Here is a 21985-nt window from a genome sequence, read left to right on the forward strand (position 1 = left end):
CAAAAATACAAATTCTATCCTGAGGGGTGCGTGTTTTTTCAATTACTTTTTCATTACCCCTAAATGTGCGAATTGGTAATTTCGTGGGCTTTATTTATTTGTCTCATAATGTCTCGACTAGCTAGAGATTACGAATATTATAGATTTAATGTTTTTTACGGCATACTTTCACTCTTCTTTTTGTTTACTAAAATTCATTTGGTGTTAGTACGCAAACATGATTAACAGGTAACGATATCGCTTGCTGAGACACCTTTTCTCGATAATAGATTTAATATTGCTTTCCATTCGGTCAAGTTCGCACTACTTTCTCTTTATCTCAATAGCTCCTTTTTCTGATCAAAATTGATTTCAATATTGTCCAAATGCAATAATGAAATTAATTCATAAATTAACTTTTGGTTTAATCATTGGAGAAAAGGTAGATTTCATCGTCTTGGGCTCAAATTGAAGTCGGTTTGGCTAGGACTAACATTGGTTCAGAATTTTCAAATTATGCTAATCGCAGCATAACAAGCGATTTGTGAGCAAGCCGAATCCGCCTCGCTTACTTCCCTTCCTGGATGAAACGAGTGAGGAGTCACGGGATTGTGTGGGAAGTCAGAGGACGGAAATAGTTGGGATGGGCCCTCCTGGGACACCTTAGGGGGTTAAAGCGGGGGGGCGGGAGTTCGAAGGGGTGCGGGCCGCGCAAAAACAAGAGTGGAAGGGAACGAAGGGAGGAGGAAGTCGATCAATGCGGAGAAAGTGCGGGGAAACGGTAGGGAGGCGATGTGACAGCGGCAGCAAAAACGGGAGTCATGTCTGTCAATCACTCATTATCGACTGTCGCAATGCATTCACGCCACCCAATCCCCCCCCCCCCGACCAAAGGCACTGGGGGTTGCTGGACCCTGCCCTCGGCTCCTCCTCACGGCCCAACCATTCCCCTTCCTGCAAGCCGAGAAACAACTCTCTTGATCACGTACGTATTTTCGAAGGTGCGTTAAATTTCCCCGAAAACAAGCCGGCCGAATTCCCTTGAAGCTCCGTTTGGAAGCAGACGAGTGAGGGGGGGGGGAAATCCACGCCCGGTGGGTGGTGAGCCTTCCTGAGCTGAATTTCGATGTTCTTCCTTTCTTTTCCACCGGCCGATTTCGCAGTGACGATCGAGCGACTTTTACACGACCCATTTGCGTCGTACCGGTTATTTCGGGTCGAAACATCGAAATATTGTTCCCTCACCGGCTGAGAGTCCTTTTGTGTGCCGCGAGGTTCCGGGTTGGTGGTAGACTGCATTTTTAAGACAAGTGCAAGCCGTACGGTTATGATTTTCTGGGGGGGGAGAGAAAGATAACGGCAGGCGACACGACGGTTTTTTTTAATTTTCAAGTTCTGACAGGTTCAATGCGGGCCAAAGTTTATCCTAAACTGTGGAACCAGCTTTTTTGGATAGAAAACTTTGGTTTTCATATCTGCCCTTATAAATGCACGAATCGTAACAACAGACTTAAATTTTATTTTACTACACAGATTACATTATACATACAAATAGATTTAAGATAACATTTTTCCCACGAACGATAAGGGGTCAGAATAATGTTGTCCGACCGCGATAAGAGGGAGAAGTACTTCGAGTAAAAGGTAGTCCGGTGTATAATCAGTCATCCCCTGCCACACACCCTAGCTGAAGTTTGCCGGGTACTTTGTTAATTAAACGAAATAAATAATTATTAAAGATTATAAAAATGGAATCATTCCTCTTTGAAAGTTTCGAGAATTTTAAAAGAATAACATCATGGTTATATTCTCCTCATATCCAGTTCATTCTCCCTCATTCCACTGGGATGAGGTAACCATAAAGACACATGGAGCAGACTGGATTTCAGGACAATAAGACCAGCAAGACAGATGAGCGCTGGGAAATGCCCTCAAAATCCAGTAAGTATGCCAAAGGATTCCAGATGGACTGTACTCTGTAAATTCGACAGATGGCAATGGAAAAAAATGTTTCCTACTCCAAGAATAAAGGGGATATTGAGTCCTGCAAAGTTTGAAAAAAATCTCAATAGTTAAAATCAACATGGATTTTAGTATTAATACTAGATTACGTATCTTAAATCTATCATTCGTACAAGAAAAGCACTTTCTTTGAGTGATCGATAGTGTCGGTTTTTCAATCACATTGATTTTTTGGTGATATAATAAATTTACATAATAAAAGATCCCGCGAGAAAGAACGAGACAAGTACGTAGAACAAATAAACAAGGGCATCAAACAGAAAAACCATCAAGGGGGTGAGGGAATGAACACTGAATAGTATATCGAATAGTAAGGTATGACATAAGGCTGTAGTAAACCAATCTTAGAATTGAGAACCAATGATGATGTTAATGAATACAACTTATGTATAATTTTTAATTACCCCTGAGACTGAGTACTTAGCGCTATCCTGGATTGTATGACCAAAACACCCGTGCTTAAAAATCTGAAAATTACCAAAAAATACGTTACAAGTGACCATCTGTACTGACCTCAACTGGGACCAGGGACAGTTCTCGGCTCATACCTTTCCCCGAGTACCAATTCTACCTTTAAATTCATTAGAATAACCAGAGTAAAATGAAGACAATGAAGATATTGTTTACCTGACGATTTAACCAAAGCTAACAGTAACAGTTGAGTTGTGATAGAAAATTTGAAACATTTTTCATACTATTTAACACACTCACTGTACTTAACGGTCGCAGAACCTTATGTGCCTAAGGCGATCAACAGAAAAACTTTAACTATGTATCCCGCGGAACAGGAAATCAATCAGTTTATCATTCAGGGACTATTATCGTGATGGATTAAGTAATATCACCCGTTATAGATGCATTCGTATTACGTCAGGTGAACAGTGTGTTGAGGCAGTCCATTTGGAGCACACTTTCCACTTCCTTGTGTCCTCAATTTTGAATTTATCACTTTAAATTGGTGTATTTCGACTGAGGAAAAAGAGAAAATATCTTACTCGGTTAAGATCATTAGCACAGGAGAAAGAGAGAGGAATATGTCAGTAGTAAAATATGGTTTAAGGGTAGTGTAGAATTAATGCGTCCCTTGTTGGGAGTCTGTGGATACAACCTCGTATTCTTAGAATAAGATGAGATTACTAAGACAGCGTGGATGGGATTGATAGTATGGCTATCTTTGTTGACAAAATAAAAAAAAGTGATTTACACACAGTAGGTGAATCAAAATGAGAGGTATGATTTTGTGTCTTGTAAATGTTTGTTTTTAACTGATTTTCGATTTTGTCAATTACCTTTAAATGACCTAAATCAATATCATCTCATTTATTGTAAGCTTGAATTTAAAAACAAAATCTGAGGCCCCTTTACTCCTACAAGTTTATTTCGTCTATAAGTAACGATATGACCAACCTTAGAAAAAATATTTCACTAGGCACGGGGATTGAAATTATGCAGAAAAGTCTTTGAGCTAAATAATGCGGCTCAGAATATACCGTCTTCCTCTCACCTCGCCCCTGTATAGGGGCGTGGGGCGTAGCAGTGAATATATATATATTCACTGCTAAGTAGTATCTCATCAAGTTAATCCTTTATTTCAATTATGCCGCTGGCCCATGAATAAGGGTTTTGCCCAATACCAGCAAAGTAACTGTCGAAACTCACGGTCCCACGCTCCGCTTTGCGGAAACTCTCCATGTTTAGACACGGAGTAGACAAAATACTTGTAAGTCCCACCAAAAGTTTATCAATACTATTATTAATTGAAATTTAATAAACATGTGAATAAATGAAAAACTCCAATAGCCGTTAACAGTTTACCTTTCAAAACCAAGTACAAATGAGATTAATTGGCCAACGCCACAAGTCAAAGGATGGGGTAAAGGGTAAATAAGGAAAGGGATAAGAAAGGTGAATAATTGACTTCAACTTGTGTTGTCGTGACAATTCACCTTCAGTTTGCTGAAGAGGGCTACTTTCTGGCCGAAATACGCGTATTCGTATTCGTCTTTCTCATCCCTTTCCTTATTTACCCTTTACTCCATCCTTTGACTTGTAACGTTAGCCAACTAATGTCATTTGTACTTTATTTTTAATGGTAAACTGTTTACGGCTATTGGAGTTTTTCATTTATTCAATGCTACTATCCGTAAGAACGCAATTCAATAAATCTTAATAAACAATAATAGTATTAGTAAAAAGTATTTATAGTACATATTAGTGAATAACACTACTGCTTTGTCTGTTCCTTTCCAATTAGTGTCGAGGTTTGGCCAAATATTTGATTTCCCTACTGTCGTAATCATAGAATAAACTCCCTGAAAACAAGGGGTAGACAAAACATCTTTTTACTTTTTTAATTCCTATCAGTGGATATTATCCTCTCCTTGGACCTTTCAAACGCACTTAAGATTTTGAAGACAAATATTTTAAATCTTTAATCCAGAAATGTGGTCTTTGATAGTATTGGAATTTTCTCAACAACTTTAAATAGTTATTTTAGTCCTTCCAGTTACTCCACTCAAATTCCACTTGCAGTACCAATTATCCAAGGATTGACCAAGTGGTATTATTTTTTACACAACCACTATCTATCCATTACTCATTACTTCTGGGGTTACTTCAAATCCCTCTAATATCTTGCAGCAAGGAAAAATGAACTGTATGGCACTTCTTTTCATGTTTTCTAATTCTGGATGGTCGATGGAAATGGTAGACAGGATCGAATACTTTCTCTCCAGAATTTATGTGTGCATATGGTATGTTAAATTTCACCTTGCTTTTACGGTTTCATATTTAACACACTCTGCAATTGAATCTTCATGCTTTTCAATTTAACTACCACTTGAGGACTTCTTTTGAAGAATATTACGATGGCTTTCACTTTCTCTGCCTATTTTATTTCTTTCCAGGTCCAAGACAATGTTAAATAACCAAACTGATATTATGGGTAAAGTGAGGATACTTTATTCAGCATCTAATTAAATAGCAATTACAAAGTTTACAGTATTATTTATTCTACTCTTAGATTACTACTTATAAAAAACCATAAACAGTTATGAACCCGAAAGTCGGTTGGGTAGCTACTGGTAGAGTTCACCCAATATTTTTCTCACAGGATTCCGAAGTCATACATCAGGTCGAGGGGGGGGGCAGATCTTCACCCTGTGTCGTCTGTGGTTTCACATTAAGTTCCTGTACCAGACAAATCATACGGCTTGGATGAAGCTGAGAGTGCCCAGAGAGATGTCCCCGGGGATCGAACCCATGCCCCCCAGTCAGCACTATTTTATATTACTTAAGTGCCAACAATAATTTTGCTTACATACACCCTTGGACAACTCTTTTTAGTTCTTTGGCCAAATGTTCTACTGGTTACCTCTCCGCATAAGCAAAGCACTCGAGCATATTAGATTTTAATTTGAAATATTTTTTAATGGTGTGAACTCTCACCGCAATACAGTTCTGGTTTGCCGTTGCAGATACCGTTACTCTTACTAGATATGAAAAAATTGCTTACTGATTTTAAAGGTTTTTTTTACTTTTCTTTTGTCACATCCTGAAGCAGTTGTTCAAGATCATTTTAATTTTTTTCCTTCCTCGTAAAATGTGAGCATTATTCAAGTTTTCAACTGATTTGTTTTAAATCTACAATGTTAACCATCTGCAAAGGTAGATAATTTATCGTTACTATCTTTACCGAAGTTAAATGGACTTCCTTAGTCGGCCAAAGATTTTTTTTTAACAGTCAATTTGGTCTGTGCAATTTACGTGTCGTACGAGCACACGTATGTCCATCTGCTAAAGAGGTACTTATTTTTTCAACAAACTCCAAAGCATAGTCCTTCTTCCCACATAAATTACTGACCCTCTCATGCTATTCGATGTTAATACCTATTTTAAATTTAAATTAGAAGGGCTACCTGCTATTTTTCACAACTTTTTCTCAAAACTAATAATATACTTAGCTAAGTGCACCAATATAGTAGAATTAAAGCATACCTAAATTCTCAGACAAATTATTGTTATTCCACCTTTAGATGAGATATTATGGGGGCAAGCATTGTATTCGGCTTGCCCAGACCGGTGTCCCTAAGTCGCAGTCGAGACATGTCCCTGCATCTTAGAGACGCGACTCATCCCGTAGACTCTTACAACATAGACTAAATTCAACTATAGAGCCACTCGCTAGAACTGTATCACTCATAACTTGCTCATCACTGTAAACAATATATATATAAAATTAAATTTTACAATTAACTAATTTCATGATGAATACATGAAGTTTAAGAGAGTAACAAATTTAAGGATTGAAATGGTAATTACGCCTGTAGTAGTATGTCTATAAATTGCCTATACATAGTACAGTAGTTCCGATTCTTGAGATCAGGAAATAATAAAACCCCTAGTTTCTCATTAGCATAAATGCACTTGCCATTTAAAATCCGCGATGGATTTCACTCAGCAAACCCACAAAATTTTTTTCGTCGGATAAAAATTCATGGTGCACTTTTTCATGTGCAAAAATATTGATCCTCTTTGCATCCGAAAAGGTCTCGGGGTATATGTCCTTTGCCAAAGAAAGTTCCTCTTCCTGCTGCACTTTAAACCAACGTTGCTTCATTTTATGGCACCGAATTTATCGGTGGGTGTGAGAAGCGGTAAATGCAAAACGGCTTCTTTGATATCCTTCATGAATATTGCACATAATGACAAAGACGAATGCAAGCATCCACTATCCGGTGGGCCAAAATGTTTTCACGAGGTACCACCTCCCAGCAGCCGGTCGACCGCTACTCTCAAGCCAGATCATAAGGTGAATCGGTCAGGGGTAGGAGAGAAAGAGAAGAGAGCGGAGAGCCCCACGGGGGAAGTGCACGAAATCGCATCTCGGCGGTGCAGCGTCGGACCGGTTGAACGAGAAGCTGCAGAGGTCAATTCCACCGAGTGCATCGTAATGACAGGAGTCGTTTCGGTGGGAGAGGGTTGAGAAGGGGGGTGTGCAGTGGGCGCGGTCGACGCAAAGATTTTTCGGGGTCATCGCACGCTGGTCGCAGACAGATGGCAACCCGCTTCTCCTTTCGGTTTCACCCGGAGAGCCTTGGCCCACGTCTAATTCAGGGCCGGGAAGGAGTGAAGGACCTTCGTCACTCGGATTTCCAGGCTGTGTACCTAGCAGTGAGATCTGTTTTGGCCATGCATTCGACCGCGTCCAATACTAACCTCAGTGTTAATAAATTGGGAGTGGTGGTTTGCAAGGTTTCCCTTTTAATTTCCTTTAATCTCCATCTCCTTGCCAGTGCGCTGTCGGTCGTCATGTTTTAAGCAAGAAGCCAAGCCCACTCACGAAATCTTAGAAAATAAAAGAGCAAAAGCGGCAATTCATCCTATACGCCTTTCTCTTTTGTCGCTGTGTTATTCGGACTTATTCCACAGCCATAGTTTGAGGAACAAAAATTAACTCGCATGTTATTCCTATCTAAATGCATGCAGTTAAACCTTTAGTATCTTAAGTTAACGGCTCGACGGAGGTGAATATGATCCACGTGCATTTCGGCACGTGTTCTACGCAAGATGAGTCATCACTTCAAGGTTATCCGACTATGGTAATATTCATCACGTATTTTGACAGCTCAGACTATATCTTATATAATTCTTGTTTTTTTTTTATTTCTTTGCTAAATAACACCATACTGATATTTTTCTAACTCTGCGCTTTACATTGCACCATAAAAATCATTCAAAATAACTAAATGAGACGTAGTTAGATATATTCTCCGATTTTTCATTAACAATAATTGCGTTGGCCCCTATGATTGGAGGTGATCCGCGCTGCAATATTCGAAAAATCTGATCTGAATTCTTTGGACGCAAAGTAAATGTGTGAAATCACACATCTCATTACCTTATTCTCCAAACAACAGACAACCATCATAAAGAAAATAGCACACTTCATGGCGAAATCATTACGCAAGCTCAGGTACCAATTAGCGACTTAAGTCAGCATTACGAACCAGCGAACCAAAGTAGTAAAATGACCGCTCTGACCTCACCATTTAAGGTGCGCACTTAATACATTCTTGGGGGACGCCAGTCAGCAACGTCTTGTCATTCCTCCCTCTTGGAGTAGAAGTAGGTGCGCTCTCAGTCAATTAAAGAGGAGATTGATTAACGATCTACTTTGCTGTAGCGTTAACAGGTACACAAAAGGTGTATGGGGAAATCACTGTTTGAGCATAGCCAGCCGAATTTTATTTCCTTTGCTTACGGGTCACTCTAGTTATTTTATTTCCTCCATGAATACTCTTTAACATATATTCCGAGAGAAAAACTTGAGCGCATGACGGATATAATAGACATTTTTTCCCAACCTTTCACCAAAACAGGTGTAGTGTGGCAGTCGGTAGAGCTTTCGCTTACCTATCTAAGAGTGCCGGGTATGAGTAGATACCGGCAGATGCCTTTGGACGACCCCATCTCAAATTCAAGCTGTGGGATTTTCTGGTTACTATGACTTCGTAGGAAATTAAATGGTGCCATACAGAAAGACACTGGCCCTCTTTACCATGTTTCACAGGTCTTTACTCCCAGTCCTGGGAGAGCTCCGCACTAATTGACCCAAAAAAGCATCATTAAGGTTGATTTCCTCTGATAACGACCAAAAACCGTGTTTTAAAACGATTAGAGTTTTTAGAGCGAGTATATCTGTGAAATACTGTCCGCTGATAGATTTAGAGAATACAATTTGATGGCCTTGTCGCGGTTGGTAAAGTAGCAATAGCCATGATTGTATTTATTTCAATAAATTCTGTCTACATTGAATCTGAAATTCATTCCCAACCGTTAGGACCGTGACATTTCAATACGAAGAACAATAGCACACTCTATGAAAACTCTCGATTAGCATATTTTAGATATGTTTTCCATAGGTATTATATGACTTTAAAATTTGGTGAGACTTGTAGTATTTAATTATATCGGTCCACAGGGCTAATATCTTAATTTGAAAAAGACAATTAGAGATACTTAATTGATGGCCAAATACAACAAAAAGGAAGTCGTTGTCAAAGATTAAGCTGAATAGTTGAGATAATTGCTCACCATGAGTTATTTACCTTCGTAAATATTATTTACGGGTTTAATCAGACCTACGATTAGAATGCACATTTTTGGAGTTTAACGCTTAATTTAAGTAAATAAGCGTTTAAAAATATGCCGTTAAGGCTTGCTTTTGAGTAACTATTTCTCATTCTTAATGGGTACCTTTTAACATTAATTAGAAGTAATAGATTGAAACATAAGTTAAAAGTTCCACTGAAAGATATTAAATAGCATCCTTTCTGGCAAACATTTGAAATCAAAATAGAATGATATCACGACCAGAGGGACACAAATGCTAGCAAATCAACATGATACTCCGTCAAACATCAAATGAGATTGTCTCCCAGGACTGAGTGGATCTCCTCGGAAGACAAATTTAAGGAACTTATTTGGTCTAGGAGATATCGTAGATACACATGGCCAAATTACACGGAAAATTTATACTCATGCGTTCCAGTTTCCGTTCCAACCTTCTCACCCGTCATTTTGACTCAGCCCACCCCGTAAGCCTTGGGAGCGTTCTGCCCATTGGTTCGTGGGTGTCGGGAGGTGTGGAAAAAAACCCGATGAACATAACGCTCCTTTCCCCTTATCTGCACATAGCATTCCCTTCTCGGTACTTATAGCACCGGAAGAAAAAAAACAACAATCGCACAAGCGTGGTCACTCACTCAAGTGGGCGACTCAAGTCCTGTTGGTTCGAAGACAAGGAGCCACTTTGCTGAAGAGAGATCGGACTTCGCGTCGTACGCGAGAGGAAATAAAAACCCACCTCGAACATTCGCAGTCACTCCAATTCTTCTTTTTTTTAAGAAAATATCCAACCAGAACCCTCGATTAATCATCAGACAGGTCCTCCGAAAGTGCTGTAGGAATTTGGTCACTCACACACACACTCTCTCTTTCTCCGTCCTGCAACGGACTCCGGATCTCTTCCGAAAGCTCTCCCTCCGGGTCCCACCCAAATTGAGGATATGGGCTTAGTCACCGAGGCCGCGAAAACTTCAGAGCACCTCAATGCAGCGGGTGATTCCTTCGGGTATGTGTCCGACATGAACCAAGGGTTAACTTACTTTACAAGAGACTTTTCTGAACCATGTCATAGCCGTAGCGGTCCAGGAGTACTGGGGTTGAATTCCAACATACGGCATATGCAGTGGCTGCTGAGAGGTGAAAGCTACGTCTCTGGGTGCATAGAATAAATTCTCTGGTAAACTCGTTCAAATACGTTTTAAAAAGGTACTGGAGAAAGAGTCAGCTAAAACAAAATATGCAATGAAAACGAGTAGTGGACTGCAGAAAATTTTTCAATACTTTTCACGGAAATCCATATTTTCCATTAAAACACGGAAATTATGATGGTTTTCTTCGGAGTTCTATTGAGATTTCCAATAGGGAAGAATTTTTGCTACGGTTAGCGTCTCCTTTACCGTATATTTAGAGTATTCCATGACAGAATTCTTTTATTTGACAGTTTATCTCCGTGGTTGATGATCATGTCGTGATACATGTAGAATACATCCATCGAGCGAGTATGCAAAACAAATTTAAGAAGACAAATTACCAAGAGATGGGCGATTATTTCTCACCGAAATAGCGGAGCTCCCTTGTAAATTATTCTGAATCCCGATCTTTGAGCATGGGCAAATATATAGAAAAGAACTGTTGTAAAAAAAAACTTTCAACTAACTCTTACGATTTTGAAAATCTAATTTGGATCCTGAAAATAAGTGGAAGAAACGTTTGAAAACATGACTTCTCACATAAAAGACAAGAAAATTGAGAGGGTGAAACTACCGCCAAGTAGGTACATAACTTAGAACTCGATTGAGTATTTCCAGTATGTAAATAATGAAACTTACTGGACAAGTTTAATCCCAAAAATTTTCGCATCAGGCCTATAAATTTAAGATTAACCCCTCCTTTTTGGTTTCTCCTAAGAGAAGCTGATAGAGTGGAGAAATAACTCAGCTCCCCTTTACTACAAACTGCCTCTCAAATCCAATTGAATCTCATAACAGTCACCCTGGGCACAAATTAAAAAAAAAACTTAGGCCCCATGCTTAAATGACGTGGAGCACTTCAACGGACGGAAACGTTTGGGCCGCCGTGACTTCATGAAAGAATGAACCCGTGACCCGAGTTGGAGCATGCTCCAAGTAGCTAAACCATTTAGAGCATGTTCCGCACAAGCATATCTTCATCTTGGAAAGAAAAAAAGCTATTTAAACTCCATTTAATTTCTAAAAAACCAAAAGAAACAACGACGTTTATAATTTCATTTATTTTTGTATTGTTACGAGTACATTGATAAAAGTTATTGATGATTTAGCTTTTACATTTTTCGTATTATTGTTAAAAATGATACACAATAATTGTATGCCAGGTGATGATAACTTGCATTAAACACTCACATTGCAGATAGTTTAAGCTTTAAGTATGTGCAATGTGACGGCTCTTATACATGTTTTCTATGTAAAGTTCTTGTGTTCTTTTGCGCTATCCTAGAGTTATATTACCCTAGTTATTGCTTCAGCGTCCTCTATATACTACCTTGATCAAAAAGTTCCCGGAATAACCACCGTGTGGCGCTCCCATCGTTCCGATTTGAGTTCTGTTTTTTTTGTTAAATTGGTACATCTGTTGTTGATATTCCCTTTAAATCTTAGTGTCATAACTTGACATTTGCAAAAGTTACGTAGCCAAGAGTACATCTATCTCTGTGTGTGTTGGCGATTTTTTACAATTGCAGAAATGGATTTAAATTTGCAACAACGAACTTGTATTAAATTTTGCGTAAAAAACGGATTTAGTGGCGCACGGACGTTGGAAATGTTGGAAAAGTGTTTCGGCAACGATTCTCTAAAAAAAACGGTCGTTCACCAGTGGCACGAGCGGTTCAGAAGTGGTCGTGAGTCAATCGAAGATGATGAACGCAGTGGCAGACCATCGACATCGAAAGTCGGTGAAAAAATTGATAAAGTAAAAGAAATGTTGGTCAATAACCGCAAATTAACCATCAGAGAAATAGCGGAGGACTTGAACATTGCCTATGGATCCGCCCAAGACATTGTGGTTAATGATTTGGGTTTCCGTCGTGTAGCAGCAAAGTTGGTGCCAACTCAAGACCTCTATTTCATGCAAAAAAGAGACCGTGTTGACGTCGCAAAAGACATGATTTGCGAGGCTGAATCCGATCCCACATTCATCAAAAGGATCATTACTGGAGACGAGACGTGGGTTTATGAGTACGACACGCAATCCAGACATCAGGCAAGTGAATGGCGTTCACCAAATGAGCCGAGACCAAAAAAACCACGTCGTTTTCAGTCAAAAAAGAAGGCAATGCTGACGGTTTTCATGGATTACAACGGTGTAGTGCATCATGAATTTTTGCCAGAAGGCCAGACAGTAAAAAAAGTAAAAAGAGTATTATTTGGGCGTTATGAGACGTTTGCGTGAAGCAATTCGCCGAAAGAGACCAGAAATGTGGGCAGAAAACTCGTGGATTTTGCACCATGATAAGTGCTATCATTATTCGTAATTTTTTGACGAAAAATGCAACAAATACCATCCAACAGCCACCGAATTCACCTGATTTGGCTCCCTGTGACTTCTTTCTGTTCAATCGAGTTAAAAAACCATTACGGGGAACGCGTTTTAGCAGCCGAGAGGAAGTAATGGAAAAATCGCAGGAAGCACTGATGGACATACCGAAAACCGAATATAAAAAATGTTTCGAGGATTGGATCAAGCGCTGGCATAAGTGTGTTGCAGTCGATGGGGATTATTTTGAAGGGGACAATATAGATTTAGATGAATAAACTTGTATTTTTAATTTTCTGAATAAATTCCGGGAAATTTTTGATCAAGGTAGTATATATATAAATAAATAAATAAATATATATATATATATAAAATTATATATATATACTATATATATATATAATTATATATATATAATTATATATATATATATTATATATATATATAATTATATATATAAAATTATATATATATATATACTATATATATATATATTATTAGTTAGGACCACCAAAATATTTCATTCCTTTAATTTTAATTAATATTTGTTATATTTCTACATATATATACAAAAAACGTATGATTATCTTCGAATAACTATTCTCAAAGCTACTGCCATTCTAAAAGTCCTTGAACAAATGCAAGGACTGGTAACTAAAAGATTTGTATTCCTTATTTAGAACCTTATGATTCAATAAATATGTTATATCCACTTTCTTCCTTACATAAGATGTTTTACATACATTCTATCCTACATTGCACATTGGTCCTAGAGAACCCTGTTTCTAAAGGACCCGTATAGTAGCATGTATCTTTGAGATACTATATATCCCCTAGGTATGTGAGATTGGTAATGTTAATGCAAAAAATTATGAAAGTATTTTTAAAATTACTCAAGACCATATTTAAATTTATAATAATTCAATAAGAAACATACAAATATCTGAGCACATGTAAAATAATACGGCATACATTTCTTATACTCCTCTTGTTTGGCAGAATTGATTCTCTCACCGTGTTTGCTGCAATTAATACCGAACGATCGTATCAAAATTATTAAATGCTCTCCGAAATATTCTAGAGAATGTATCGACTCATTATGGATCTCGAATAAATCTTCCCTTTTCAATGAGTCAGTAAAATCATGCATAATGATGCCTCTAGTATTTTCAAGACGCCCCCGTACTATCTGCTCTTGAGCAACGGGCAATTTACATCCCACCACTGACCAATCAAAATGATCTCAATGTCCCACTCCTCCGCAATAATTTCCTTATTGGAGTTACATCGATCCATCGAAAGTGCCAATATTCGCAGCCTTTGCCGAGTGGAAGAGAAAGCGGGAACGTGTTTACTCGGACGTGTAGTGCCGTCATCTATTTCCCGATCCATACTTATGGAAAATGTAGTCTGGGCCTATGGTCAGAATAGCATGGGGTCGTATAAAGAGTCTTATTTCTTTTACTGCAACAGATTGCCCATCGGCGCGCCTCTTTTAAAAATCACGGTTCCATGATTTTAAGGAGATGAGGCCGCGTTCAGGATCGATTCAGTTACTTTCGATCGGCTACCGATGAGAACGAGCAATGAACTCATCAACGCGTGCAGGGATCATCCGAATCATATCGAGGAAATAGATCAAAAGAAAGTCCCAAGCCAGAAAAATGTGAAACTATTTTGATTCACAATGATGATCAGTCAAATTACACAGCATTGGTTATGGAATCACATCCGTGCACCAAAATATCGACTGAGACCGATATGGAATTATACCGTAAATTCCGAAATAATGCAGTCGTTGGTATGATGATCAGAGTTTGCAGATAATTAGCAATTAATAAGACATCAATTCGTTGATTCAGCCGTCTGAGTTTTCACGTCATTAGATGGAACTAATTGCAAGAGGAGTAAGGACACAATTGAGTCGCTTCAGGCGTGATGTGGTGATGATGCTTCACATGATGATGATATAATTTATCGAAACCCGGTCGTAAAATAAAAAAAAAATTATCGAGTGGAAAAGTGCCTCGATCAGTTATTCATTAAGGACCCAATTCATGAAAAATACTGTCTTTGAAAAGGAGAACTGGTCAAAATGCTATTAAAACCTTTCAATAAGTGAGAGTCCAGAGCATAGCAGTAAATTTATCGTGCCAAATCAGCGATTCGGGCCAGCAACTTTCGCAAAATGAATTCCCAACTCAATAGAAAATGCAGTCGTACTCTTTGCAAACTAAATCCGAGCGAGAAGACATTGGCAAATGAATTCAAAAGAAATAAAACAAGAGCTTCAGTAAAAATGTAGTCTACGGAACCTCGACTTTTAAAACTTCAAAGCAATGAAAACCAAATATCTAATAAATAAGGCTACAAAATCCCAAGGAGATTTCTTCACAAACTTCAATAGAAAATATTTAAAATTGAACTTTCGAATAATTAATTTATGCATCAATGTCTGGAGCAATGTCTTAGGCTAGTAAATAGTCCTACTCAAGGTTTATGCTATTTTTTTGTTCTCACTTTATAAATACGTTACTTCCTACATTACGAATTCAATATGAATGAAACTATATAAAAAGATCATGTCAAGAAAATGACTATTTACGATTTTTGAAATCGTTGGAGACATTCATTTGAAATGGTATGCCAATCTATCCATGTAAAAAGTCTGAGAGCATTAACTTCCAGCACAGGACACGGTTTATGTCATAAGCGCATTTTGAAGTAGAAGCATATAAATTTTCGCCAAGACAGTTAAAATTGTATTACAAAGGATTAGACAATACACGCCCATAAAGCTATCTTTAACTGTGCAGGTAAAAAATGTACTACCTGAGGTTATACAATTTATGGTATAAGCTTTGAATATGTGCACTTTGTCATACCATTGAGGATAAGGAATATAGTATGTCTACCACATATTTCCCACTAGTAGAAAATAAAAAGGAGAACCAGCTCAGCAAAATAATCACGAAAAACTAGATCTATTAAGAGAATTCTATTTCCTGTCTTCATATTCGTAGCTAATTGTATATAACTTTTTCTTATTAGACTTTTTAATACTATGTTACCTCTGATTGTTTACATGACATAAATGATAACCAATGCGCAAATCTAAATTAAGAAATTGGCCAATCTTTCAGCAAAAATTGATTAAATATCAGCTGGTGATAGAAGGCATTTCGTCTAAATAATTAAAAGTTCATCTACAAATAGTCTTCCACTGTATTATTGAAAAAATATTGTTTCTAAAAGCAATGAAACTTCATGTTAGTGAACCCTCAAAAAAAAGGTTGCGACATTAACAGTAAGGCACGTTGATAACACAAACTAATGTGGGTATTAACTATGCCGATTAAAAATGTTATATTTTAAATAATTTTGAGGCACACTTTAAGGTTCATTTTCATGAGGAGATAATGTGCAAAGCATACAGAATCGTACCAGAAGGTTCCACCAGAGTACACCTACTTTCGAATGACTTTCTAGAAAGCATTTCGGAAATCGACCAAGGCAATCCAAAAGAATTGCGGCTTTAATCGTAAAGCTTTAGTGCTAGGCAACTTAACCCCACCACGTGCGTGAAATTAGAGAGAAAAATTACTTACCGCTTGAAAATTTCTGCAAATACATTATCTCCCGAAACGCTTTTAGTCAGCGAATTGCTTTACAAAGGTACACAACAAACAGTGCCGTTTGTGCAAAGAATGAATTCATCCACGGAAGAGTTGACAAAATTAACGAGGTATTTAATCATTTTTTTGATCCGAATCTCTGCTTAAAGATCAAATCACAAATATTTTCAATGAAATGCTCTTTCAATAATTTGAAACGTCATTTTCACTCGAACTTACAGTTAATTGGTTCAATTGGAGTTCTAGTAAGCATTAAGCAAATTGATTTTCCCCTAAAAAATAATAAACATTAAAAAGAAATTAAGCTATGAGAAACTAATTTCACTCACAGCCAGGAAGTTCAGCAATTAGACGCTTGCCAGTGGTATTTTGTACACGCTAGAGTATGCGAAAACACGCCACTTACCAGAATGTAAATAATTTATATCCGTTTTTTAAATATAGACCACTAAAATTTAACGGGGTTTTTCCGCGATGAAAGTTAATTGCACGCAAGGGAAGAGAAACCGGTAAAAGGTTTCTTAGGCGTGAGGCATTTTTGGATTTTTTGTCAAGCAAATAATGCTCGTCCTACCTTCATCATATAATGTAGAGACGAAATAAATAATTTCATCACTTTTCCCCCAGCGGCTTTTACATTAGCGAATAAAGCAATTTTACAAATAATTCATCAATTGGTTCAATTTTTTTCATATAAACACACTGATACTCGAGGATTTTAGCTCTTATTTTGCAACCGCTGGCACGAATGAACTTTTGAGACTCCCAAAATCTGATAAAAACATAATACGTTAATTGAAGCTATCAACATGCGTAAATGCCGAGATATCAAAAGCGTTGGGGCAACAGGTAAGGGCTGACAGAAGACTGGTCGAGGTGCAGATTTTTTGTATTATTCCGCAGCATACTTTGACGCATTACTATAGATTTCATATCTCAAAGCAATAGCAGTTACAAATTTATACCTAGTTTTCTCAAAAAATGTAATGGCTAAAATATTTGTAATTTTTTAACAAAAACCAGATTTTATTAAATAATATTAATAGGATAGACGTTGAGTCAACGATAACCAATACCGTCATAATTCAATTATTTCATTTTGGTTGCAAAAAGTCTCCTTGATCATATTATTTTGCAAATTTTCATTGGGGAGTTTAAAATATTGATAAAAGATTTAAGGTTTACATTGGACGACGAAAATTTTGCCCATAAAGTGGTCATTATCCAAATTACATTATTTAAGGTCACTGGGCACCCATGCCACCTCTGTGAACAAACATTGAGGTCGCACTTGTCCTAAAGACAGCACTGGACAAGGACGTGTGACGACAACATATTCCTTAGAAAGGAGAATGTTCAAGAAAAACATACGGCTTCTCCCGGATGGTAAAAATCCTTCACACACGTGGCCTCTAAGACCATTTTTTTTCCCTGCCCTAAATGAGAGCAGCAGGCACCCAAAGGAAAGAGAACGGAAGCGTCTGCGTTCCGACACTGAATCAGCACAAACTGATTTTGCACAAGCCAGAGCACTCGCCACGAAAAGGCACACAGGATTATCATTAATCTCGGCACTAAACGCTCGGGCGCGTAGAGAAGCTGTCATTTAAAATCAAATCCTTTCACGCGTCATTGATATTTCTACTGCACCTTTCTGCAACTGCATTTATACGTTTCGCCAGAACGAGATGCTTTCAACTACTCAATTCATGGACATCTACTGCAATTTGGTGTCCTCTAAGTCCGCCGGAGAAAATATAAATCCAATATCATAAGCTCATGTCAGAGCCTTCTCTTATTTCCACGCTTCGCCACTCCCAATTCAACAACCAGTGAATGTTGAGATCGATTTAAGAATTTCACACATCTGTATTTGAAATTATGAACCTTCTAGGATGTTTATGCTTACCCCATACCTTAGCCGTGAATATGAGATCGAATTTCTGGCGCAATGGAATAGAATTCAGGAACTGTGAAAGGATTCTATTTAATGATTGCGGGAGTAACCTACGTGGAAAAAGAAAACATGGATTCGTATCAGGTCAAGAAGAGTGGTGACATCATGTTCATTTGATCAACGGATTCCAAAGTGCACAAACAAATAAGCACATGGCAATGAAACAGAATACCACAGCTGAATAACCACCTCCGTCCTCATTGATTTAAAATAAGAGGGGGGACGGGAAGTCCTGATTTTCACATCGTTTGTGATGGAAATGTTAGTTTATAAAATTGATTTAAACCATTAAATATTGATAAACACCACAGTTTCAGGTTTAACTTTGTAGAATCTCTTCATTATGAGGGTAAAAAGAAACTTAACATTTCCACAATAACCACTAAATATTGGTTTATATGAATGTTACGATTTCGGCTATCAATTGTTATCTTAAAGCCTAATCAAGTGGCAATAAAACATAATATTAATTAGCTATTTTCACGCACGTCTCTCTTAAAACAATTTCAAAATTATAAATCTGTTATTTAAGGATATCGTGCGCTTAACTTTTACGAAAAGGGCGTTAAGAACAGGGAACCTGAGTACGAACTAGCCGTGATGTGGTACGTAGTTTTTTATGGTTTCGAAACTTGGTCGTTGATACCTGAGGACACGAATAGATTAGAAGAATGGAAAAAGTTAAATGAAGGAAATTAAATAGAGGCGATGTACTGTACACAGTAGGGAAAAAAGCGAGGGTGTTGGGAGGAATTCATAGTAAACAGAAAAATATAATGCAGAATATTTTGATTGTAAAAATGTTGGATGAGTGAGGCAAGGAGGCATGTTGGACGGAATGAATTTAGGAAGAAAGTACGCGAAATTGAAGAGTAGTTTATTGTGGTTTAGTGTCTCACGCACATTACCATCGCGAATTTAGCAAGTTTAGGAAGAGTAGAATCGGTTAATCTGTGTCTAAGGAGACCTATCTTAACTCGCAGGCTGCAATAAGGTTTTAATAACAGTTTTCCAAACCTCTTTCGGATGAGCTGGGTCCATTTTGCTTGCCTTCCATTAATTAATTCCAAAGCGAAAGTCAGGAATCAAATAGAGGCGGATTAAAGAATTTAAGAATGAATAAACGTACGTATCAGTGCTTGTTTGCGCTGACGAATCAAGTCACATGGCACCATCTGTATGATCGATGAAAAATCATCAAGTCCATTCCAACGTCAGACAGCGATTTTGAACGCAGCACCGAGAGAAACAATTCAAACGACAAAGTGCATCTAAAGGGTAGATCCAAAGTTACAGAGTTGGAGAAACATGACGTCGAACAGCTAGACTCCAAGATATTTTTTTCCCCCACAATTTAAATCGTGAGTACAAATGGATGCGCAAAACTCACTTGAGACCGTTCTAAAATGGGTCTCCCTTCACTCATGAGTGTCAACTCTTGCGTCTGAAGTCTCGGGAATGGCGTGAGTCTTGAATACGGCAGTTGGCTAACACAGATTAGCTGCAACGGTGCTCATCTGAAGTCTCTTGTCTCAAAAGATAGAATATATAACTCGAAAAATCAACTCCACATCTACGAAATAATCCTATCTTGAAACAGGACTTGAGACTCATTAAAACAAACCCAATGCAGATCAGCCTTTACGAACTCCTTCTTCTACTTTTTGATAACTAATGTCCTCATGGCCTTCTGCCCTTAAGTCTTTGCTGGGCATTGTGTCGATGTAGATGAACGTCCACACTCGAAGCGGGTGTCCGAACCCCTTGACCTTCGGGTCGCCCCACAGTCACACTCTTCAATATCGATTGGGTTGTGAATTCCACTTGGTTTTCTTGAAAAAAGAGATCGAACAGGTGGTCTGGAGTTTTCTTTCATAGCTCCGAGGGCAGGGAGAAGGTAAAAGCCACAGCCGAAGGCTCATGGGAAAACAAAAGAGATCTGCGAGAGAGGGAGAACGCAGGGCTGAAAAAAAATAACGACTGAGTTGCTCTTTTAAAAATCCCATCGAGGGCGTGGATGGAAAGGCCGTTTCATGAACGCTCATTCCGTCCTAAAGGAGGAGGAGAAGGGGAGAGGAAAGGGGCTGGAGCGGCGGCAGACGATTGCCTGCCAATGGGAACAAAAGGACTTCTCCGTAATCTCCGGCCCGCTTCGGTTTCGCGAAACGAGCAGGTCGCTAACGAAAACGGACGGTGGACTATATAACACGACAAAATTACGGGAGAAAGAAGATGAGTCTCGATGAGCCCAAGGGAGGGAAAGGGAGGGCTCCACTGACACACTTAGCCAAACCACCCTGCCTCCCTGGAGACAACCCATCTCCACCGAGGCCTTCCTTCCTCCCCGAGAGGCTGAGCCCGCTCCCACAAAGGGCGTCGCGAAACACGCGCATTCAATGGAGAAAACGCAATTGAGCGCGAGTGGTTTTAACCTCTTCGTCAATAAAATACAGTTTTTATATCGCGAGCACATGATTCGATTGCCCTTCTTTCAATTGCATACACGATTCCTTGTCTTAGACAAGTCTCTCATCGGATAAACGACCACTTAACGTTTACTTTTGAAGTAAAAGTTTGACATAAATAGCTGTCGAGCATATTCTATTTGATCACGTAGCGTTTAACCGACGACTGAGTCCCCTATCCCTTTCTTAAGCAATCGTTCATGAAGATTGCTAACCAGCACCTTATCTATGAACTAGTTAGTTAATGGATATTTCCCTCAGTACAGCTGTGAGTCTATTATCGATTTTCCCACTGTTAAGCAAGCTTGAACGGTGGTAGTTTTTTTTTAAGCATCGATGAAATATTACCAAATGAGGAAAAATTCTGTTAGTTAATCCAAACAATCAGTCTTCTCTATTCGGGGAAACTCAGATCTTGAACGGTCACAAACGCAGAGGATAAAGAGGCTGCGATGGAATTCTGTGAGGAGAGAGGGAAGGAAAATCTAATCCTCAAGAAAACCCAAATTATGCGAGCCTCTGCCCAACAATGGCATTTACCCGACTTATACAGTATTTCATTTGCCACTATTCTTGTGTACATTTTTGTAGGATTTTAGGATTCCTTTACCAAGGTGTCTTTCTCCAAAGAAAAAGGAACACTCAAGTGGCCGAAAATGTGATTCCACCGACTAAAATACTCATCCCGTCTAATTTAAATGGCAAATATCACTTTGGTGATGCTCAAAAACCTAAATCGCGATGCAAAACGCAAATGTATTATGTTATAACATATTGGTTCACACCGACGCTGTATTCCAGGGACTAGATGTTTTAGCGATTTGACTGAAGGTTAAAAACTGATGCTGAATGTGAAAAAATGGCGCTGATAATTTGCTTGCATTTTCATTCCAAGATTGCACGAGGCGTAGGCTACTCCAAGCAGGCTAAGTCAATGAGAAACTTACGGTGCCACTTTTGGCAAATAGAATTCCATCGTTATTCATTATAAGCATAGTGTCTATCGATACTTGATGCCCTTTAATACATAAGTGTTATAGAAAAAAATGACATTTAAGTGTCTGATATTAAGCAGAGAGCAAAAAATAATCCAGTCAGAAGGGGGATGCAAGATATGCTCCATGGAGAAAGAGCAGCGGCCAATTGTCCGTCACCATAATATCTTTCCTCAAAGACGGTAAAACGTGAAGTAAAAATTTTGCCGAACCTACTTAAATCAGACAGAGAAATCCATCAAATAACAATGCTCATTTGAAAGGGTCCTCTTATAGAAAAATCGCCGTTGA

The 21985-nt window shown here is 38.4% G+C and overlaps 1 protein-coding gene across 1 annotated transcript in view; it reads left to right on the forward strand.

Moving 5' to 3' along the window:
* The first annotated feature begins 1847 nt into the window (after positions 1–1847).
* Positions 1848–21985, forward strand: part of LOC139692108 (uncharacterized) — a 140920-nt gene continuing 120782 nt past the window's right edge. The window contains exon 1 of the mRNA XM_071590142.1: positions 1848–1920. Within this exon, the coding sequence (XP_071446243.1) occupies positions 1848–1920 (73 nt within the window). The remainder of the gene's footprint in view (positions 1921–21985) is intronic.

This window comes from Hetaerina americana, unplaced genomic scaffold, assembly GCF_022747635.1.
Source record: "Hetaerina americana unplaced genomic scaffold, ioHetAmer1.1.p SCAF_4, whole genome shotgun sequence".
Taxonomy (NCBI): Eukaryota; Metazoa; Arthropoda; class Insecta; order Odonata; family Calopterygidae; genus Hetaerina; species Hetaerina americana.